The sequence below is a fragment of the Fundulus heteroclitus genome, chromosome 19, assembly GCF_011125445.2.
Source record: "Fundulus heteroclitus isolate FHET01 chromosome 19, MU-UCD_Fhet_4.1, whole genome shotgun sequence".
Classification (NCBI taxonomy): Eukaryota; Metazoa; Chordata; class Actinopteri; order Cyprinodontiformes; family Fundulidae; genus Fundulus; species Fundulus heteroclitus.
In genome coordinates this window covers 15,527,212-15,551,741 of record NC_046379.1, presented here as the reverse complement: position 1 = coordinate 15,551,741, position 24,530 = coordinate 15,527,212, and the positions used below count along the sequence as shown (strand labels likewise).

At 42.8% G+C, this 24,530-nt stretch overlaps 1 protein-coding gene across 1 annotated transcript in view; it reads left to right on the top strand.

Moving 5' to 3' along the window:
- Positions 1-3,020: 3,020 nt before the first annotated feature.
- The window catches only part of runx3 (RUNX family transcription factor 3), a 32,997-nt gene continuing 11,487 nt past the window's right edge, over positions 3,021-24,530 (top strand). Inside the window, 5 exon segments of the mRNA XM_012862083.3 lie at positions 3,021-4,097; positions 4,707-4,863; positions 6,652-6,756; positions 21,741-21,859; positions 21,861-21,888. Of these exon segments, the coding sequence (XP_012717537.2) occupies positions 3,840-4,097; positions 4,707-4,863; positions 6,652-6,756; positions 21,741-21,859; positions 21,861-21,888 (667 nt within the window). The 5' untranslated portion in view covers positions 3,021-3,839.

Sequence of the window (24,530 nt, the reverse complement as noted above, 5' to 3'; positions counted from 1 at the left end):
GATTGGGCATGATGCTCTTTTTCTTTTTTTAAGATTACGGGGCTGCAGATTTGATCGCTGAATGCAGGAACGCCTGCGGAGCTTATTGCAAAAGGCGTCGACAGAGTATTCTCTGTGTGGCCCGTGAAAAACAATTCATTTAGGTATATTGGTGGGGTATGAATTAAATGTTGCAAAGTAAATCCTTTCTTCTGTTACACAACCATCCAATGTGTGGCGCTTACAGGACTGTCTGGCCAGGGAGCAAATTTACTGGAGAGGCTATTGGCCCCTCAAGGCTCCGCCTTGGTGGCACCACTGATTTGAATTGATTATGTAAGCTAGAACTAAGAAACATTTTGATTTTGATCTTAAGCTAAAACATAATTAAAATAATTTTTTGCTGTGTAACTCCTAATCATGTTTTATTACTCGTTTAGCAGTGGTGCCACTAAGAAAGGCCCTGGGGTGAATGGCCACCCTTCACTGGTCACAGTGTTATAAGCAAAATATTGTTTTTATCAATAGGAATTTAAGTTCATTAAAGAGAAGCTGTGATGCAAACATGCTGGTCATTTTGCCATTTAACCAATTTTTACCTGTACAGTGTCATATTCAACATTTTCAGGTGAATATAACAGTCAACTGGTGCAAATGGAGACATGAACACAAAAAAGTGTAAAGCAAAGCTTTCATTTAGTAATTATATGATCATAACACAGTAAAACTGTAATTTAACAATTTCCAAAGCACTTTTGTGCCAACAAATTATTTTGGTTGCATATTAAACTTTTGACCAATACAAGGATCCCACAAATTAAAACATGAACTGAATTTCAAAACAATCGATAAAACGTTTTAGCACATGCACGTGCACCAAATTGACAGAGTTTTGGTACATATATACGTTAAAATGGGTATTAAAAGTATTATGTTGTTGTTTTTCTAATTTAACCAGGATCAAGGTTTTTGTTTGTCTGTTTTTTGTTGTTCTTTTAAATCAGAGATACATTTCTTAATTGTATCACATAAAACTGAAATGCTGTTCTAGCTTTGGTTCTGGTGTGTCACCTTTAAAGATTACGAGTGGCCACCATGGGCATCTCCTGAAACAAATTCAGTTGGGCACCTCTGTCAGCAGACACAGTTTTCAGGTCAACTAAAATATCTTTTATAATGTTTTTATATATATATATATATATATATATATATATATATATATATATATATATATATATATATATATATATATATATACACACACACACACACACACACAATTAACTCACTCATCACTGACAGAACACCCATCAACCTTTAGAGTAACATCTGATTTTTAAATCGACAAATTTTTCTTTTTAATCCCATTTTTCCCCTCTTCCAGTTATATTGCGCCCCTGATGGGACTAACACGGGGGAAATTAGGGAGAATGTGAAGCCACTTTTGGCGTCTCTTCTCGCCACTTAAGCCCACTTAATTTATTCTCTTGCAAGTAAACAACTTAAAAGCCGCCACGCACGCGCATGTCGCGCGCGAGCACGATAACAACGCGGCCTCATAATTATACCCTCAATGATTCAAAGCATTTCAGATGCGCTTAAAAACATGCTCGAATGATTTTCTTTTTCTTTTTTTTTTGTCCCCCTCTGTGTGTGTGTGCCCATTTAGGATTACAATGATATAGACTGAAGTTGTTAAAGCTGTATAAAAATAAATTATTGATTATTAAAAATAAAAATAAATCTTTCTCTTAAATTTAAAAAATCCGTAATCACCATCCAAATTCAAAATAGCAGTTTCTAGTGCATATAAAACCCCAAAACGTAACAACGTATTGATTGTGTTAAAATAAATTGCCCATCTCTGCTTATTTAAAGACACAAAATCTAATCATGTCAAATATTAAGTCGAAAATGTGGTTTAGTCGTTTCACGCACAGAAAACATTATTTTAAAAGCTTCAATTGTACTTCATATTTGCTGCAACAACTAAATAGAAGTCAGCTGTAACTTCATGTAATGCTTAAAATGCTCGGTTTCTTTCAACATGAAAAAAAAAACGTTTAAGTAATGCATTTAATTGTCTGGGTTTGGACTAAATTGCGCCAGACATCCGACTCTCGCACCCAGATAAAGGTTTTCCCCCTCTCTGTCTCAGCAAGTGTGAAATATGTGCACCAGACCGGTCGAGCTGACAGCGATTGAAAAGGCAAATGCGCCAACTAGTGTCAGAAGGACGCATGGCGTTGGAGTTTGCAGGGTGTGCCGTCATTTCATGCAACTTTTCGAGTTCCTAATGAATTGCGCCTCTGGCGCACACAGACACATGCAATTATAAATGGGCTGTGCGTTTGATGTGGGTACAATTAAGAGACTGTTGACCGATTGTTTTAATTACCCCCATTTAATTCAGATCAAGTAATTAACGCGATAAGAATCTGTCCCGAACCCCTAATCTTCCTTTATGAAAGATTTGATTTACTTGGAGAAGGTATAGAGCCGCCAGACACGTCTGATGGCTTTTCAAGATGAGTCAGTGAAATTAAAACCGCAGGCCTGGGAGACTTTTTTTTTTCTAGATAAACTACAAACAGATCAAATAAATAAGAAAAATGCCAGTGACGTGGAATGAGATAAATCAACGTGGACAGAATAAATTGAAAGATATTTTTTTTTATAAATGTTATCTAGTTTCAGCCGTTGCACTGTATAGACCCAATTTATAATACCTTGTATAAAAGATTTTAATCTAAAGCTGAGATCATTTTAACACCATTACGTCCAGCACATTTATCTTGTTGCTTCACATTCGTAATGCACATGTTGTGTCCTAAACAGTTAGCTGTAATATTTATAAGAAAAATATATGCAGCTTACAGAGGGGATTTTTAGATAAGTATCAATAATTGAGCTGCTGTAGTATGTGACAACGGGGCAGATCCGCAAAGAAGCTGCGCACTTTGATTGGTGCGCCAAAGCCCAACCCAGCGCCCTCATTGGCTGAACCCAGCCACCAAAGGCTAAAATGAGTTGTGTAAAAGTATTATCGCGGCACTCTGCAGTCCGCTCAGCCTGACGGCTCGTTCTTTGCGCCCCATAAAGGATAACTTTGAAGGGAAATCCATCTGGAGCGACGGGGAGCTGTTCCTTTTATTCCAGAATCCCGTTGATCCAAGCGGGGAAAAATAACTTTTACGCACGAAAAAAAAAAAAAAAAAAAAAAAAAGGACTTCGGCTGCAACTCGATTCTTTGTAAACGAGTTCGGGACATTCAAGTCGATATTTCTCTTTTGCTCAGCGGGGATGGTAGTTTTTATGGCGATATTTGAAATTTAGAAAGTTGCGACAACCGCTGAACTGGACTCTATTTTTTTTTTCCATTTGTCGTGGCTGGATTATATTTTTGCTACTTAAATATTTAGAGTGATCTTGTCCGTAGTTCGGGGTTTAAACTACGGCACTTAAAGTAGTCTGTAGTGTTGATGTATTGTTTACACGCGGCTGAAAGTATTCAAGTGTGCGGTAGATCAGGGCACAGATAGAAAAGTCCAACTCTGCGCAGAGTTTGGAGCGCCTCAACTTGGTGTTAGATAAAATATACAACCCTGGTGTTCTTCAGGATGACACGTTGTGGGTTGATGATTTAACGCCACAATCAGCAGAGTTTAGAGTTTTTTTCCCCCTATTTTTATTTTTTTTATTTTTATTCAATCAGCGGGACTCTTTTCGCCTTGTGCTCTTTCGCCTCCATCCCTCCGGCGTCTGGAGCAGAAAGAAAGACGAAAAAAAACAAAACTGTTTTTCCTCCAGAAGGTTTCTGATACAACCCCAGTCAGGTGGCGCTGACCCAAGCTGTTGTGATGCATATTCCCGTAGAGCCGGCCACTACTAGACGGTTCACGCCGCCCTCCACGTCCTTCCCCTGCAGTAAGATCGGAGACGGCAACGGGCCCATGGCCACCCCGGGGCCCCTGAGGACGCGGCCAGACAACAGGAACGTGGTGGACGTCCTGGCGGACCACGCAGGAGAGCTGGTGCGGACCGACAGCCCAAACTTTCTCTGCTCCGTGCTGCCGTCGCACTGGCGGTGCAACAAGACGCTCCCCGTGGCTTTCAAGGTAAGACTCTAATATAAAAAAAAGCGAATTGTTTCTAATTGTCAGGGTTCGCATTAGGAGCGTTCCAACTGCAATGGAAGAGAGATAAGATGCGGACAGAAATGTAAATTGTTAGTAAATTGCACTGAACTTTAGTTTCTGTATTTAAGCTGGAAATTTAATTATTAAGACGCAGCTATACGGGCGCATATGCGTCATCCGAATGCATTATAATTGAGAACTGGAATCGGATATTACAAAGCTGGTTTAGTTACGCTTCATTTCTATATATTTTGCATATTTTTATTCATAAATTTTATTACATTATACAAATAATGAGGCCTTTGGGAATAAATGGCCGGATGGTGATAGAATGGACATCATGCAAATCAAGACGTCTACATTACCATTTAACTAAATGTCAGAAGTAAATGCTGCTGAGGATTATTAGAAACTCTCCCCTCTTCCGTGCTACACATTTTATCCCCCTTGCATTACTGACGTTGTGGTAAAACTGTAAAATCAATTTGAAGTTAACAATAGGAGCACCTTTTACGCGCAGTCCTAAACCCTTTTTTTTTTTTTTTTTTGTGACCCGGAATGACCGCCTGCTTTTCCTCCCGCGCTCAGGTCGTAGCACTCGGTGACGTTCCCGACGGTACACTGGTCACAGTCATGGCCGGGAACGATGAGAATTACTCGGCCGAGCTGCGGAACGCCTCTGCGGTCATGAAGAACCAGGTGGCCCGCTTCAACGACCTCCGCTTTGTGGGCAGGAGCGGACGAGGTGATCCAAATTTCTGAACCCCTTCTCTCTCTCTATCTCCCTCTCTTTCTCTCTCTCTCTCTCTCTCTCTCTCTCTCACACACACACACACACACACACACACACACACACACACACACACACACACACACACACACACACACAGCTAGAGATGCATCCAGGGCCTGCTTGCAAACAATTAGATGACAATGTGTCTGCCCATTTATGAAAAAAAAATACACCACAGTCCGTGTGTAAGTGCACTCACTCCTGCGGCATATTCATTTTTTTTTTTTTTTTTTACTTTTTATCTATGAAAAACAAAATTCTGTGAGTTATTAGGGTCACTTCTGGTCTAAATGTGATTCAGATGTCAATTCTTATCACCAGAACCATCATGGTCTGGTGGTGCGTAGACGCAACTTGTCTGTATAATTTTTTCAAATCCGAGGGGGTACAAATGATTCTCCATGCTTTATAGGTAGAGAAGAGGGGTGCACAAAGAACCACCCCCAACCCCCAATTTGTCAACAACTTAATCCACTTTAGAAGTCCGGTCTCTATCAACGTTGTTGGGTTTATTTTCTGTTCAGAAATTCACACATCAGAAGGCCTGAGTGCAGGATGTTGTGGTTAAAGCTCAGGCCTGCTGACTGCACTTTTTGTACCCTATCAAGCAAATCAAAACCTCTCAATGTTAAGGCATAAACAACCCATTATCTCCACATAAAAAAATATTTAAAAGCTTAAATGTCACTGAGTGGAAGAGGCATTTCTTTAATTATCAATGCACTTTTTATTTGCCCCACTCATCAAATGTCACAGAACATGCAATTTGATGCACAACTGAGTAGGCTGTAAATAAAACCCGGTAATAAAAATAAAAACAGGAGCAGAGGACGTCTTTCCTTTCTGCGATGAAGAGGTTTTGCTGTTCTCCCTCGCACCCTTTTCTTTTTTTAAGATAAGGAGTCCCCCTCCCTCCCCATACACACACACACACACACACACACACACTGGACCCACGTCACAACTCAGCAGCCTTCCTCTTTCTGCAGAAAAATCCAACACAGAGGCCCATCCAGAAAAATGCCGGGGGTAATTGGAGCCACTGATTATCTTCGGTTTGCTCAAATACTTTGAAAAGCATGATACAGTGTATATATATATATATATATATATATATATATATATATATATATATATATATATATATATATATATATATATGACTGTCGGATCAGGGTGGGGGCAGCAAATTAATTCTGGGGGTGGTCATTGTTCTCCATCCCCCCCGCTTGGTTCCACTGCTGCTTTGATGGACATGCGAGCAAAATGTAGCAGTGCTGAACAATAAAAGATTGCTGTAAGCTCTTTGGGAGGAATCTGGAAGACATTCTGTCAGTAATCAAAATCATGTCCACTGCAAGACAGTCAAAAATATGGTTGTTTCTTTTATTTATTTATTTATTTCAGTAGGTAAAAAAAATCTGAAGTCCAAAATTAGAAAATAGTCAATGGTTTATTACTTCAATTTGATTAAGTTTACTTACAAAAGTGACAATTTAAAAGAAATAATTTAATCATGCTTTACTAGACATAAAAAAAATTAAATCGGATTCTAATCCAGAAGTATATTCCCATCTCAAACCAATCATATGGACAGATTTAACTTCCATCGCATATATTAAAGTTTGGTTCAATCTTGAATATGATGCCGTCAAGTTTAGTGTTTAATGATTCTAACCGGAACAATGCCTCTCCACTGAGGGATCCGTCGTCACCAACGTAATGTGATTTGTGCTGCAGGAAAGAGCTTCACCCTGACAATCACCGTGTTCACCGGACCGCCGCAGGTGGCCACCTATCACCGCGCCATCAAGGTCACCGTGGACGGACCCCGAGAACCACGCAGTGAGTCCACGCACACAGACACCATCACACGCATCACAAATCTGACGTGCACGGCGGCGAGATGCAGCTGCTGCACGGCCAGCCTATCAGAGCGTGTGGGTTCATGTCAGTATCTGTTCGATAAAGAGTCATGAGTCATGTGCATGCATATGTTGGTGTATTTAAAAAAAAAGAAAAAACAGCACAGAACAAGGCTGATACGTGTCCATGTGTAGGTGTAAGTGCTATGTAGCTGCTCACAAGTGCAGAAATCCTGTTTTTTTTTCACCAGGTTTGGGTTTTGGGGTTAAGATAAAAATGAAGTTTTGGTTGAAGCTGAGGTTAGGCATGCGGCCTCTAGAGGATGAAGGCAGAGCAGCTTATTGTTCTCAGTAGAATATCAGTACAGGTGTGTGTGTGTGATTGAGTCTCTGAGGGGCATAGAAAAGGCCCAGTCAGAGGAAGCGGCAGCATTTAAGGCAAAAACCAACGACCACTAAGAGGAGCCGAGCGAGACTCCAAGCCGCAGGTGGCTCCGCTTCCTCCTCTCCCTCCTCTCGGTGCTGGTCAGAGGAGCCCTACCTGCCTGACCACATAAGTGGCTCGTTGATTTAACGCGGGCCAGGCTCGGGCCGCGGGCCACAGCGCGCTGATGCTCCCGGCGCCATCGCTCACCCACGCGCAGCTGCGTTTCACATGTGGGGTAAAAGCAGCCCATATGAGGAGCCTTAATGCTGCTCAGATGCGACCGTCGCTTCAGGGGAGAACTGTCCGTGCATAAATTTGTTGTGAGGCTCATAGATAGACGAGACAGGGTGTCTTTTTATGATCGTATCTATGAAGGGAGTGTGTTTATTATGGCGCTAAAGGTCTCTCCGAACAAACGGATAGCTGTGGTTTGTGTGGAGGTGGATACTGGGACAGGGTGGATTTAACCCAGTCAAAACAGAGCGCAGGAGTGTCACATGAGAGGGGGATATGGGCGGCATCCCCCCCTCTCTCCCCCCACCCTCGCCATGCTGGATGCTATTTGCAGAGTTATAAAACAGAACACTGACTGCATAATAGACACTATGCGTGCATGGTTTCAATTTCTGCAGTTTAATAGAAAGAGAGAAGTTCTCTAAAGACGTGTGTGTCGGTGCATAAATGCATTCTGATGTGCGGCCCCCCGGTTTGAAATAACCGCGTGCATTAAAGTTGTCTCCTGTGTGTCTGTCGACACGTTAGGGCTCCGGCTCCGTGCTACTTTTACTCTGGCGCTCGGTGCTATAAAGTGACACTGTTTAATATAGGCCAGGAGGAATTTAAGCCTCCAATAAAAATAAAAAAAATAAAAACATTTTCACACTGAGCTGAATTCACAGAAGGGGCAAAAATAAACTTCTGCTAAAGCTGATTTAAATGAGTATCATTTTCATATTTACAAAGTAGAACCTTATGAAGCTTGACCCACTGATAACAGAGGAAACATCACAACATCAATGGAAACGACGTGTCTTATCATCCCGCAGCATCATCAAACCCATTTAAACAGCTGACAGAACAAGCAAAAGCTGCATATTTGTATTGTTCATTATGCTGGGCTGAATGAGCTTTCAGATCCAGGGGTGAGATGGCATTTCAGCCAACTTTACTGCTCTGGAGAATTTGTAGCCTTGAAATAGAAATTGCACGAGATTATATAAAGGAGCTCTCATATTTAAACAAGGAACACATTCTCAGAGTCATGTTGAAGGAGAGTCGAAGAACAGGAACACTTACTGCCTTTCAGTCGTTACTGGGACCATAAAAATAATCAGAATCCTCTTTAACCGCAATAAACCTTCTTATATCACCGCTATTGAGCAAAGTAGACCGGCACTATGAAACTACCAGCATTATGAATTGCATCCTTTTGGGGACAGTTATGTACTCCCAAACAGCTTTGATCTGCGTTTGCCTTGTAATGCCACACAAATTGCTCTGCAGAAAGGCTGAAGGCTTCTGCTCAGGCAGTATGGCCGTCCAGCTCAGGGCTTCACAGGGCTGTTTGTGCACGGGCCCTCTGCATTTGCATGGCCTCCCAGTCGAGCTGCGGCAGCTCCGCTTGCCACCGATGGGGGAGGACGTATTTGTTAATGTTTGCCGATCCAGTCAGAAGAACCTGATGGACAAGACTGCAACGGCGGCTCGCCTGGGGCATTGACACAAAGAATGCCATGCCTTCTGAAAACACCTGAGCAGTAGGGTTAGACACACACAGTGTCTGGGCTCAGTTGTGCACGCTAATGAAGCTCCGCATGCCCGGACACACACCGATTTTATAAAAAAAAAAAAACACCCTAAGACAAGTTCTGCTCCTGAACAGAAAGCATGCGCTGCTAAGTATTTTTGTCTTTTTTGCTGCCAATTTCCTCATCACACATCCGGCATTCGTCATAATAACCACGCCTCCCACCACGCGCACACACACACACACACACACACACACACACACTCCTCCATCTCTGTCACACTTTATTATCAACCGTTGGTTATGCTTAAACTGGAAACAGTGCTTTTAACTGCCGATGACAGCAGCAAGAGACGACGAGCAGCAAATGAAAATGAGAGAAATGACTAAAAATGAGCATTGATAAATAAAACCGTTTCCGATTAGAAGCAGATTTTCTCACACCATTGCTTCAACATAACATCACCATTCACCTTCTTACCAACAGGAGAATGGACGTTCACAGCTCTGCATCTGTTAAGCGTAAGAGCTACCCACTTTAGGTAGAGAAGAAAAAAAGAAAAGAAAAAAGCGTTGAGCGATATTCTGAGCTTGCGAGATGATTTTAGAAATTCACAGCTTGTCAGGATGGGTCGGGGTTCTAATTTCGGACAGTGTAATGAAACGTGAGAAAATGCTTGAACGTGTGTCTAAAGGTTGTTTTGAATGCCCAGAAAACCAAAAACCACAGTTTTTAACTGTGATGTAATTGGTCATAAGCTTTCAGTTCATGTAGTTTTAATCTAGTTAAGAAACTCAAAATGAAGAAGGATTTTCTTTTTCTTTTTTTTATAATAATAATTAAAAACAAAACTGTGTAAGCCACCTTACCGTCTATGATTATGGCGATATTGTACACTCACCCTCCTCCACTATGGATCATGCTTCTGTGTTTCAAATGCAAAATCTCAAACTCGCCACTGAATTGATTCAGCTGCTCAGACGTAGTCAACTATTTCGTGACAACAACACTACTATATTTTCATTTATAAGGCGATGCATCCTGGTTTCTGTCAGTTGTTGTTACTATTTGCACGCCTCAAAGTGGTTGCTTTGGCAACACAGCATTTTACTATGGGGTTCTGCTTTCATTTTTAAAACCTTTTGAGAATGTCTAAACCAAGCAAAAAAAAAAAAAAAAAAACACAAACAAAACAATAAATTCTAACTGGTGATTATAAGACTATCATGGAAAATGTAGTAAAGGAGGAGCGTTATCGTTTTTTTTTTTTAGATGAGTCACGGTGCCACTCATTTTTTTATTTTATTTTTTGTTCATTGTTTATTCTATTAACTTCAGAATTTAAATGTGTATGGTTGCTACCTTGGCAAAAATCTGTTTTTAAAACAGATTTTGTATCTCCATGATGAAATACCTTTCACATAAACTGGTATATGAATATGTAAAAAAAAAAAATTAATTGAAACCATTTATTTTGGTTACGTATGAATAATGTCAAAATCGTTCAATAATTGTTTTCATATAGTCGGCCCTGAAAATAATGCTACTTACTGTATCTCGCTCTTATAATTAGCTTCATAACCTTTTTTGTTTTCAGTTAAAATGAGAAAGAGGCGCAAACAATGAAAATACGTTTTTACAGTCATATCTGAAAACTGAAGTTTTCTTATCAGCAGCGTCTGTTTCAATTCAGCGAGGCAACATGTGGCAGTTTGCCTCCCAATAAATGAAAATGATATCCCCATACAGTGTGTGCAACACCTGCTGGCATCAAGATGAAGGCGATACACCCGCCACCCCAAAGGGGCCCCCCGTCAACCAAAAATCACACAAGTACAGTCGTGTTTTGTTGCTTTTATTTGCTCGGCTGGGTGTGTTCGCGCAGCTCCAGCAGGAGAATGACGGGCGTGGGGGGGTGGGGGGGGGTGGAGGGGGGATTCAGAGTGGTGGTGGCGGGGTGAGCATGTTCGAGTTGGCGGGTTGAGTCTATTTGCATTTGGCACACAGACTGTACAAAGTATGCAAATAGCCAAACAATGACATTTGCTGTGTTATTTTTCCTGCGATATTGCAGTCTCTCTGCAGAGTAAACAAAAAGTCAGCATGCATGTTGATGCATTTGCGTGTGCGGGTGCTCAGGCTCATGCACCTGCCAGGTGCTTCGCTTTAAAAAAAAAAAAAAAGAAAAAGAAAAGAAAAAAAATAATCACCACCCCCTCTTAATGTAGGGTGCCACGCCCATGCTCCACAAATCACATGAAAGGGCTCACCCTCGGTGCGAATTGCTCTCTCAAAGGTAACTTTGATGTTTGAAAATGGAGATGGGAGTCTTTGAAAGAAAGGCCTACAGGTGTATCACTGCCTGGGGAGGGGGGGAAAAGACCAGTGTGTGGGGCTCCGGGTGCTTTCCTGAACGCCTATAATAAACAAACACCAAAGCTAGTAGTCTTAGTAATCAAACTCATCTATTTTAGCTCCACTGCCACTTAGCGACAGATGACAGCAGAGGAGCAGCGTTTCTTTTGTCCTCTTAAAGAAAATGAACTTCTGCTGCGTCCATAGTAACTGGAGGCTGTGGCATGTTTCCTCCTCCCTGGGTCACTGCAGAGAAATCATGCACAGCCTTAGCGATTAGATGTGGAGCAAATATTGGCCATATGATAAATCCACTGGAATGCAGTGGTGCGTATTTATTTATTTTTTTTAATCCTCCAGGCTAAAACATTCACCACATTCTGAGGTTTTGAGGCTTGTGACGGTGCACAGATGAGCATCTCCAGCATTCGTGCAGGATGTCAACGCGGCGTTAATCTGTCTGTTAAACTACAGCTGTTAAGGTCACGAGGCAAACACAAGAGCATGTGTGTTGTGATTAGAGACGTAGCATTTAATTGGCCGGAGATCAGAATCAGATTGTTCTTCCTTCGTCGGCTCAGACCGACCATCAGCAACTGCACTTCTGAAGAAAAAGAAAAAAAGTCAGATAAAGATTAGGGGCTAATCTAATAAATTCCTTTACTATATGTTGCATTTGAAACTACAACTTTTATCAAAGAACCTGCGGCATATTTTTCTAATTTCTGTGTTTTAGTCCTCAAGAAGGAATTTTTTTTTAGTCGGTCAAAATTGGACTCTGAGGGGGGAAAATGAGAAAAGTCGGTCTCATCCTGGAAAAGCCTGATTATTACACGGGTAGTTCTGATGAATTTATTTGTGCGAGGGTAAATTAGGCAGACAATGGAAGCTTTTTGACCACTGTTGCCACCTTAACCACATCTTGAAGCTTTGAGGCCAACTCCCTCTGTGACACACATTCACACACACACACACACACACACACACACACACAGTTGCGGTAATCCTCCTTTTGCTTCTTACTACTAAACACGGAAAGTAAATTGTAACTTTTAGCCTTTTTGGCATCGTGTTCAGGGTCTTGTCTTGTCTTTCCCCGTCGCTGCAGAAAAAGAACAAGAAGAAGAGCGTTGTTTAATGTTTTGAAACGGCTAAATGCCACCTCCCCAGGCCAGCTGATGACTGCCGGAGACGCACGCTAAACAGCTCCAGGCTGCCAAAAGTTTCCACCCTTCGTTTGCTGACGCCACACGCAGAGGAGTAGATTTTGTTAGAAATTACCAAATTATTTACACAGGAATCAGACGGCTTTTTTTTTTTTTTTTTTTTTTTTGCACTGATGATGCAAGCAGATACTTTCTGAGAATCATATGAGAAGCCTGGCCTCTACCCTCGCTCTCCTCTGAGCTCACCAGCCAAGCGTCTTTCCTGTTTACTCACCTACCCGGGGAAGCAAAATGCCCACTCTGTGTGTGCTCATTCTTCCTTATTTACTCTGACCCATACAGGAGGGGGGCCATTACGACCTTTCAGCTGTAATTCAATAAAAGTTCTGATCTGCATTTAGAAAAATAAATGGCCCATGAGTGCAGGAACATTTTTCTAGGCTGCTGCATTATGACAATAAACGGTTTTCTTCACTTGGCACCGCAGCGACGGGGGCGGTTCAAGGGAACGAGGCACCTGTTGGTTACTGGAAAAGACGGCCGCGTACCACCGCTCGGCGGTTTGGATATTTATTTCTTTGGGCCTTAATGGTTAGGAACAGCAAGCAAATAATAGGTGCAGCAAGGTTCCAAAAGTGGAGAGGGATGTAATCCTCGTGGTAAACACAGAGAGCAAAGCCTTGACTGGGAGCGCTGAAGAAAAAGTGAGGTCAGTTTTGTAACCTCAGCCGAGCAGCTGTAGCCCTCGAACAGCATGCCGATTTCAGAGAAAGCACTGAAAGGGAAGCCGGGGCAGTGGAAAATTAAAATATTTACATCTATCATACGTGCTCTGACTCACCTGGAGTATCAGTTGTCATTCAGTGGAACTGTGTGAGCTGTGCGTTTGTTTAGGGCAAACGTGCTCCTCGTTGCACTTTATTGTGCGTGATCTGGTGTGCGATCTAGTGTGCACGGAGGTGTGAACACAAAGCCGTTTGACACATCTTCTGGTGTTGCATTGATGTATGTGACAGCTAGCAGCTTTCTTCCCTTTCTCACAGCTCTGCAAAGGGGCCCCCACCTTTGGCCCAGCACCTCGCTCCTTTAGAGCAACCCGAAAACATGCCTATATGCCAACAACACACATGCACTCACAGCAACCCCATTCACCATTAGGGCTAAAATAACACACTAACAGCAGTTTATTGCTTTAATGTGAGCTGTCAGTGGAGCCAAATAGGCCTTCTGTGCTCGACAAGGCCAAAACAGCAGCGGCAGTACTGGGAAATCAGCAACGTCTGCAGGCAAGGAGCCAAAAGGCCTGAAAAACAGCCCCACTTCTATCACCCCCCAACACGCCTGCGTTCCAGTGGAAGACAGTTACACACACACACACACACACAAAGAACAAAGCGGCTGCACAAAAGAGGGATGATTGCACTCAACTTGCTACTGGCTTTGCTGTATTGTCAAAGTATCCGGGTGCATTGGCTCCTATTCTGGCACCCCTGCACCCCTTCCAACCTGCCTGAACGTGCCTTTCTTTTTTTTTTCTCTTTCCTTTTATTATTAGACTCGTCCTTGTGTGGAGCTGCCTCTGTCCCACACACACTTACACACAAAGCACTTTATCCCCCCTTATCAGAAAAGGAAGGCTGCGCTCTTTGCTCAAACAGTCTCATGTAGCAACTTCCGCTGTGAGCGGCTTGTTTTCAGGCCTGCGAGGGGGATTTTCACACTGCTCATGTCCCCGGAGATTGTGATGCATCTGCCTGAGGGAGCAGACGATCCCCCGAGCTGTTGTCATACAGGATGAGCTACATATAACTTCAGAAAGCCCAAAAGGCGTTTCCATAAACCCAACTGCATTCAGAGATTTTTCCACTCGCAAATGTCTGAGAAACAATTGCCGCGAGCAGTTGATGTGTGATAATCATATAGCAGGGCAGCTTCGTGCATTCATACTGAAAGTGTTAGAATAGTTATGTAAATTAATTTTAAGCAGGACGAAGTCTGTATGTGGCTAGCATCAACTCATTTTGGCCCAGACGAGACAGCCACAATCACCAACCAAGGGTAAAACCCACATCCCTCAGGGTCAGCCTCAAAACAAGAACTTTGATTTGCCCCACTGTAAATACTCGGCGGTTTGATTGGTGGCCTTGGCGAGCGCCGTGCCAAACACGCTGCCGCCGCAGAGGTGCTTTGTTAGCAGGGTGCCGGGAATAGAGGTGAAAAGGGAAGTACCAGAAAAAAGGGTGGCGGAAAGCAACGGGGTGGGAACGAGAGTTCGAAAGGGGGGGTTCAGGTCCGCTAGAGAGGAGGAAGAGGAAGACAGGTGTGCACTGCTTTGCTCAACAGATGTTGAAACGTCCTCAGTGTCTGTTGAGGGCAAACGGAAGTTTGCAGACAGACAAGTTGGCCCCAACGCTGCATGTGTTCAACTGTCGCTCCACATAGAGCTGACAGCTTTGAGAAGCAAGATAAGGATGCAGCGCTTCTTTCTTTTTTTTTTTTCTTTTTTTTTTTTTTACTTTCAGCACGAACAACACATTCAGCAAGGGTTTCTATGACTTGCAAGTGAGGATAAATGCTTTTAAAAATGTGTGGAATTACTTAATTGTAAGCATAACATGCATTTTTCCGCCTTTTATAACCTTTTGTTGCAAGTAATCAAATGCTATGCATGTAGGACTTTACAATCCAAGCATAGTTTTCCCTATGTTTGATGCACCTATCAAGTCCATTCATACAGTCAATGCAAATGTTTACACTTCAAATACATTCTGTGAAGTTTTGGTTTGGAGCCAAAGCACGCGTTGCACTTTGCTGTGAGAGCTCATGTTTAATGTGTCTCTGCAAGGAAAGGAGTGTGTCTTTTTTTTTGTTTGTTTTAATCGAGACAGAGGAGCAGGAAGGGAAAAAAAGTGATAAATGACGTGAAGAAGCACGTCGTATTGCGTGGTCATTTAGATGCGGCCTCATTCTTAAGCACTGCCGGTCACCTCGATGAGTAGACGGTCTCTGTGTGGAGCTGATATGAGCTTTGTGGAGAGAAAGCCCCTTAGGAGCACTGTATGCGTGTATGAAAAAAAAAAAAAAAGTAACTTTACACCACTTACACTTTAACCTGCCTCCACGTGCGTCAAAGCGCTGGAGCAAAAAGTGCAAGAAAAGTTGGCACGTTGGTCTGCGGCAGTCATGAGAAACTACGAGGAAACGAAAAGACAACAAACACTCAAAACAAAGCAGGGCTGGGAACGACACACCCATTTCTTCAAAACACAGCCACCGCCTCTCAGTGCACCGTTAATACCAGACATTTTATATCGAGCATTTTATTTATTCTTCATAGACTTCCATAATGCTTTTAGTTGATGCGACCACTACCCTGAGAGGAGGCTAGTAAATCTACAGCCTCCAGTATCCATTTTCGACGCTGGATGCATATTGAGCGCTGCTGTTTAGGCCTCATATGTGCATTGGCTCCCATCTCCCAGCTCTATCTTGTGGTTATGATATCATAGAGAGAAAAAAAGAACTAGGACATTTTCTCCTAAGTGCACCCTGACACATTAAATATTCATCTGACCACGAACCCCCCCGCCCCCCCTCCCCCATCTGAAATGGGGCTGGTGTGGAGCACCCCACTGGCCTGCGGCCCGGCAGAGTCAAACGCAGGTGGTCGGACCCAACGAGCCGTGGGGGTACGTGTTAACGTGATACATGCTGAGCATCCAGAGGACACTGGAGCATGCTGATTTTATTAAACTGTACAGGTATCTCTCAGCTAACCAGAATATTACTGAAAAGGATATATTTCTTGTGTATTATACAGATTAATTACACACAGAGTGACAAGTCTCAAGTATTGCCATTATGGCGGCATACTACAGAAAACCCCAAAATGTGTTTTTCAGAAAATGCCTAAAAAAAATATTTTAATAAAGAACTGTTTTGCTTACTGTATACTTGGTTGGAGCTCATTTACCATGAAGAGCTTCAACAATGCAGCGTGGCATCAAAGCAATCCGCAGATGTGTTAAGGAAGAGCAGGTTGTCTCTCATCTCGTCTGCGTGTGGTGGCTCTGAAAGCGCTGACTTCAGCCTCAGTCCATGCCTTACCAATCTTCCCCAAACTCTTGAATGGGCTTTGCTTCACAATCCTTTCAAAACTCCCCATGCTGCTTGTGTACCTTATTTTTTGCCGCAGTTTTTCCTTCCACTCAATTTTCCAATAAGCTAGGATACAGCACTCTGAACAGCCAGCTTCTTTAGAAGTGACCTTTTGGAGGCTTACCATCGTCTTGGAGGTTGTATGACTGTATATCGTTATTTTTTTAAAAGTACTTTGGGTTTTTAAGGCACAGAAGCAGGGTTAAGCCCAGACGGGCCACCACCTGCTCCCAGGGCAACATATAAACACGACCATGCACGCTCATGGTCACACCCACGGGCTATCTGGAGTATGGGACTAGCCCAAAGAACATGTTTTTGGATGGAGGAGTACCCGGAGAGCATCCATGCAGGACACAAACTTCCCCGGCTAGGAGCCAAACCAAGGATCTTCATGCTATCCACCTTCAGGGCTATGGGGAAGGAAAAGTCAATTGCTTTGTTCAATATCTACATGTAAAAATCAGTTAAAGAGCAAAATTTATCCAACTAAAAAAAGAAAAGAAGAGGGGGAAAAACAGAAGATGGAGGGGAAAAAACCAGTTGATTAGTGGTGTTAACAGCAACTGTGGGTCCCGGGTTAATAGGCTCCAGGCCTTGTTCTAATGATGCATCTAAAACTCCCCCACTCCTAAAAAAAAAAACACATCCCTCTCTCACATCCCACTAAACCCCCTGCTGGAAGCTGTGAACAGTGTCACCACATGCATCTTACGTGTGTGTGTGTGTGTGTCTCCCTGCCAGCTGGAACAGGGCCACGGGATCTGCAGCTTGTGTGTGTGTGTGTGTGTGTGTGTGAGTGTGTGAGTGTTTGTGGGCGGCTGAATGATCACTTTCATCTCTAAAGAGCCAATTCATCTCAGACCACCACTGGAAAGAGAAAAACTGACCAATTATCATTTTTCTTCCTCCCTGTGGCGTCTGCTTTTTCTTTCCAGCCAGAGAGCAGTGGGATGTATCATTTCCCTGACCTCAGCCGTTTGAGGTGGTGTAAATCTCTTAATAACTGCACAAGGACACATATAGGGTCTATATTTGGAGGGCCGCTACCCCTGGCTGGCACTGCTCTGGCCTGGAACCGACAGTGGTCTCTGTGTGTCAGAGGCAGAAAACGCCGGCCTTCATTCCTTCCATCGCCGTTTAAAGAGAAGACAGACTGGCTGCAAAGGATCTGAATAAAGAGATATCCCAGAGTGTTCAAGGAGGGGAAAGGGGGGGGGGGGGGTTCCTGAGTAACAGCACGGACCAAACTGTTACAGCGGCAGACTGTCTTCTCCGTCTGTGTCATAATGTTCAGGAAATCAAGCTGCTTTAGAGCAGCAGAACAACTGCAGTTTCTGCTACGGGATATTAGTCATAACCTGTCTAAAAATTGTAAATTTCAAGGTTACTGCTGATTAGAACATGTGAAAAAACCTTTTGAAGTTGTCTCTGCTGCTCGATTCTCACTTATTGTCCCTCCCTTTTTTAATGCGTTTTCTCCCAGGAGCTAGATATTCTTGCACTCCTGTCTTGGTCACCATATCAGGAGTTTTGAATGTTTTTTGGACGTTAATTCCTTTTGTTCCAACGCTCAATCTAGTTGAGCAAGGCACTCACCTCTGACCTATGAATCATTCAGACATTAAAAAAACAAAGATGGCATGAGATCCTTCGACATTAAAATACCTCGAAATTTCTCTTCAATGTGAAGTTTGTCTGAAAAAGGCAACACCTAGTAACTGTCAGCCTGTGCTTTCATCTGGTGAAACAATGATGCATTCGGTAATTGAGATTCCAAACCTTATTAGAATCTACTGGTGAAACTGAAAGACATAAACCAGTTCTTTACACTTCTGGCAGAGGTGTAAGCATATTTAAGGAAATATTTTATAATTGTCCTGCACTGCTAATAGTAGTTAGCGCCGCAACAGTTAGCGTACGTCATTGTTTTCCCAACTTGCAGCTGGAAAGTCAGTCATGGACCCGATCTCTGACTTCTGAGACATCCAATAATTGTAAGTGATAAACGCATCACACTTATTTATGTTTGACGCTCTTATGTAGAAATTAGAAAGGAAGTACTGAGTTACCCTGCTATATTAAGGAAGGTGACTAATAAAGACCTATCATTGGATTGACGGACAAGCATCGAATAAGCCTCCAGCAGTTTAAAGTGTTGGTCCTGAAGCAGATGTTAATGTTAACATCTGCTTCAGGACTGCGTTTTATCATCTCTAGCTCAAAGTCTTTAATAGATAAACTGATTAAGCTTGAGATGGCAAATTCTCCATTGAAGTGAGCTTCTTAAAGACAAGGGTTTTACATTTATGAAACATTATTGCATTTCTTTAAACACAAAGCATTAATTTTAATCTATAGGATCAACCTAGAATTAGACAATAGTGAAAACTGCTCAATATTAACTATTCAGATATTCCTGATTACAGATTCTATTACCTTTACAATGTGTTAAAACAAAAAAGTGATTCTTAATAAAAAAAATTAAAATAGATACCTGAGATATTGTAATTGTGAACTCAGTATCTTGTGTCATCATGCAAGATAGACATATTTTTTACAACCCAATTAAAAATCTCCTAAACCTCTTGCTGACACATAGACAAATTAAGAAATAATTTTTTTTTATTTTCCAAACCGCTTAACAAAAATCACAGATTGTTCCCTTTTCTCTAGTAACATAAAAAATATCCCCCCCCCCCAAAATAAAAAAAACAGCATGAAAGGCATAAACTGGTATTTTTACACCAGGCAATTCTCAAAAAAAAAACTTTTCTTCCCTCTATTTCCCACAAACACAACTTGCAGGTATCGTATGAGGCTGTCCACTGCACAAAAGGCTGTATGTCAGGCACAACAATAGAGAAAGTATAAAGAAATAAGTATAGGCAGCATATTTTTTTGTCTTTTATGTTTTATAGTCCTCAAAAAAGAAATTTAAAAACTAAATAAATCAGCCGTATATCAGTACCAACCAGAATAGACCTGATCGGTGAAATCCATTAAAACTTTTGCACACAACAGTATCTATACGTGTCCTAGGGGACGTCAAAGCTTGACATTTCTATATAGTTTTTAAGAAGAAGATTGAAGGGAGGCGGGGGGCCCAAACAAATAGACAGAGCGGTAAACAGGAGGAAACTTTACCCATGGGTCAGCCACGGAGGGAAGATATATTGCCCATGGGTCAGTGGAGAGAAAGGACGGGCAAAATCCATATTGGTCCGTCTGCCTTGCCCTCTTTATATAGTGATAAAATATTCAAATCCAGCCATTACTTCACATTAGGCTACTCTGTAGAGATGCCAGGGAGAAAACCACAGAATGTATACATGTTGACACACAGTTTTGGTGCATTGATAGGTACATTAAAATCTCTCCCCCCATTAGAGGCATCCGGACTCATGTGGGACATTTAAGGTGTGTTCGACATGTAAGGCATGTGCATGTACCAATACACATGCGTCCGTCCACGTAGAAAAGACACAATCCCAGCTCATTTTCTTTCTCTTACCGTTTCCCCGAAGGGAACCGCAGAGCGATAAGGGCACTAAGTGTGTCGGTTCGTTTTCTAGTCGCTGCAGAAACGCGTCACTTTTCCTTCTCAGAGTTAGTCTTCACCTCCTGAACGGACACAAATGTCCACATAAACATCACCCTGTTTTTTTTTTTTTCTTTCTGTTACATTGAAAACTGATGACTATAATGTCTCATAACCTTGTTTGGGTGCTCCCTTCTGACTAAGTGCTGTGTCAGTCAGACCTGAGTTTGTGTTTGTGCAGGTGTGTGTGTGTGTGTGTGTGAGGCAGAGCAAGAGAGGGGGGGGATGTCATTAAGGGTAGATGTAGTCGCTTTTTGTTTTTTCAAATGAGGTTGTAAAGATAAAGATCTTTTAACCTCATCACTTTGCAGACGCCTAATGCAGTAATTCACACTTTATTAGACTTCGCTTTCAGGGAGCACAACATTCCTCCGGCAATTATTTTCAACCACTTACACTTACTTATCGTTATCTGCGGATGACGTGGCAGCAGGTGCAGCTTGGGCAACATTTAGTGTCTAGCCAATGTATTTCAAGGTCTGCTGACATTCTAATAATATTTTTGTGTTTGGCAGCTGAAAACATGGCAACAGTGGCTTCCTCTTTACATATGTTTACCTTGGATTAATGTAAGAGTAAATTTAGGGGTGCCATTTCATTTGCTTAGCTTACAGATGTATTTTCTCTTCAGGTTAGAATGTGACCGTTGACACAAAAGTTAATCTTAGCAACTCAAATGAAAAAAAGTGAACCTCATACAACATTTGAAATAGACATATTTCAGACATCTATTTCTGTTGATTTTTCTGACTTTGGCATACAAATAATGAAAACCCCCTATTAAGCTTCTCATTAAATTAGAATATTACAAAATAACCTTTTAAAAACAGTGGTGGTGTACACAAGCATGGGTAAGACTACTGACTTGATAGGTGCCCCAAGGATTTAGCTTTGTAGAATGCTGTATTTAGGCCCATTATTGAAAAGTTGAGTGGAAGGAAAAACTGCGGCAGAAAAAGGTATACAAGCAACAGGGATTAGCGGAGATTTTATGGAGATTTTAAACCTAAGATCATTTAAGAGTTTGATGGAGATTTACAAGGCAACTGCAGCCGGAGTGTGTGCTTCAAGACCTATCTGGTACCCAGGCTAAAGCTATAGTGTTCCAGTACATGGATCACACTTTTTCCCTCCACTCAACTTTCCAATGAAATGCATGGATACAGCACTCTGTCACTGAGTCGCCAAACTGAGTCAGTAATCTTCCACCATTTAGTGTTGGCCATAAGATAACCATTACCAGTTAAAATCCTCTTTTTATTTTCTTAAGTGACAAACTGTGATGTTCATTAACAGTTAAAAAGACATTCAGTACACACCTGTATGTAATGGATAGAAGGTTTCACTCTTCGAGCTAAATTACTGAATTAAAATCAACTTCTCAATGATATTGTAATTTGGTGAGCTGCACCTGTAGACTGGAAAAATATCAGAACCGGCTTCAGGATGTTTATAACTCTATTTATCAGTGTGAATGAATTAAAACGCGCATGTCTCTCCATATTGCAGGGCACAGAGTGAAGATGGAAGACACCACAAAGATGCAGTTCTCCGAGCGGCTGTCAGAAATCGAGCGCTACCAGCGAACGATGCGGATAGGCCCGGTGAACAACAATCCCGCGCCCCATCCACCAAACGCACCTTGGCCCCACACAAGGTGAGGACTTCAGACATCTGAAGTGGATTTCATGTAAATTAAAACAACAATGAAAAAAAAAAAGAAAATCACCTCACTTTGAGGCAAACTGGTTTAAGGTAATCTGTACAACAAATCTGTGTACATACGAAATTCTGTCCAGGGCATTACTCAACCCGTCCTGCCAGTCGGCTTTGGCTGAACCTCACATTACAGCCTCAGGAATGTAGCAGCCGTCCGCTACCTTGGCACTCACGTCACTCTCAGACAGGCCGAATGTGCGGGGGTTGGAGGACGGCTGTGACTTAGACTGCCGTGTTTTTTTTTTTGTTTTTTTTAAAACTATTATTCCTGTTGGTGTGTGTGTGTGCGCGCGTGCACGTTTTGTGAGAACAGCTGCCTGGATGACGGCCTGGCTGAGGATGACTCTTCATTCCTCATCATGTGTCAGAGCCACTTCACGGGATATCTGGAAGCATGCAGGATGAACGCATTCACTCCCTTCCCGCCCACTCTCCAGTTCTCATGCTGCCTAATGATTCTCATTACCTTTGTGCAAGCGTGCTCCTGCGGACAGGAGGGCTTGTTTGGGAGCCGTGCGTGGGCACGGCCCTATCTCGGTGCATCACAGCCGTACAGTGTTTGGCCTTGTGCTTAAGCAGTGACTGAATCACTGGTTGGGGCCTAATCTAACAGCTGACTGCTGGGAACACTGGGTCTTCTCCCCCATGTCCTTACTTTCTGTTGATGCTGATGTTGCTCCCTCGCACACCCTGTGCCGGCATGAAAACACGTCAGCCATTTTAGAAGCGGTAAACTCTGAAAATAGTTTGCTGGGTTTTTTTTATGCACAGTGCACAATGCCACCACTATGATGGTAATTTTCTGTTTTGGCAGAAGCTCTGTGGGTTGTCTGCCAGCAGAAAGTCCCCCTGCAGCTAAGCTTATACTGGGAGCTTTAAGTTCTGAGGCCTGTCTTGAATATGCGGGGCGCAGAGGTGTGCAGACACGGTCCAGACGGCAGACTCCTCGCACTGGATTAGGGCGGGAATTAGAGCATCATAGGCTTTCGAGGCTTCAAAGGGCTACACTGTTGCAACACACACACACTCGCGCGGCGCATAAACGGAGAGCCGACAAAACATGTTAACATCAGCTGGAAGTGTCAGAGACGCTGAAGGCCTTGAGCTTCGTGTTACAGCTGCAGAAGAGGGGAAGGGCCATAAAAGCCACACACCTTAATCTGCGGCATTAGCGTTGTGTACGCCGCACCGCAGGGCAAGAGTGGTAAAATAATTAAATAACAGACCGAGACCAAGATGGCCGGGCCCCCCTCTCCCACTCGGTCGTCTCCGCTGAACGGCATCCAGTACGTGCGGACGACTAGAGCTGCAGAATTAGAAGCAAAGCTCAAACAAAAATAGACTCGTTGTAATAAATCCCATCCAGAGACACGGGGGAGGTGTTTACATATCAACAACACGCACGTCTCCGCTTTTTACGGCCCTGCCAGGCCCTGTTGTGCTCTGCTGATACTTTAAAATCGCGGGGCCTGTTTGTTTGAATTTTGCCGGATGATAGATCGCCCATCGGCACGTTATAATTAAATGGATTCCCGTCTCCCTGTTACAAAAGATGTTTTCCATTATCCTCCATTTTCCCCTTGAGAACGACCAAAAAAGAAGAAGGGGGGGAAAATGTGGTGTCACCTCTCCTCAAAGCACTTCTTGCTTCATTTTGTTGTCTGAGCCGTGAAATACTGTCTGTTCTGTTGTCAGCAGGACGCGACTTCAGACATCTGTGCAAAATCTTAAATCACACAATTGCACCATAGTAGGCGCATTGAAAATAAAAAAAAAAACAGTTTCTCGTACACAGACAGAGAGAGAGAGAGAGAGAGAGAGAATGGTGTTGTAAGTTTTCTGCTAGCGCTCGAGACAGACGGGGTAATTAAGAGCTCATTACAGTGCATGCAGTGACAGGATTCCTGCAGGCTGGCAGACGCTGCATTCGCTGCTTGTTTTTGTTATTCGGTGGCCACAGGTAAGCCTGCTAGACTTGTGGAATGATTCTCAGCCGGGGCGGAGGGTGTGTGTGTGCGTGTGTGTGTTTGAAAATGTGTGGTTCGCCTGGTGAGGCCCAGCAAATCTGACACTCAGACAATCAAGCGCTAAATTGTTATTCTGGTTTTCAAAACCTCAAGCGAGATACATGTGTAGCTGCGTGTATCTGTGGGTGGCATTGTTTTCCTTTTTTTTTTTCCTCCTCCAGGTTCATGTGAGTTTGACAGCGTTTTGACTGCGTGCGCACAGGTATTTCCAGTCTAAAAGAAAAGCAAAAAGCATGATCGAAGAAGTGATTTAGCTCAAAGGGTGGAAAACAGATCTCGGGTTTTTTCACCTTATTCCAGACAAAAAAACTCAACAAGGTCCTGGCATGAGCTCTAACAGGCGGCGGAGAAGAAAGACGGCTTTTTGACTTAAACTTTAACTCTTAAGAAGGGGGGAAGAAAGGAAACGCAGCACCAATTTAATCATCCAAACAGAAAGTGCTGGCACTTTTGAGGTGGTATCGTTTGACATGTTATTTGTTCCAACACCTGTGTGTTCCCCCTCTGAAGATGAATATCAGACCCTAAGCATAACGTTCCACCATCCAGCTCT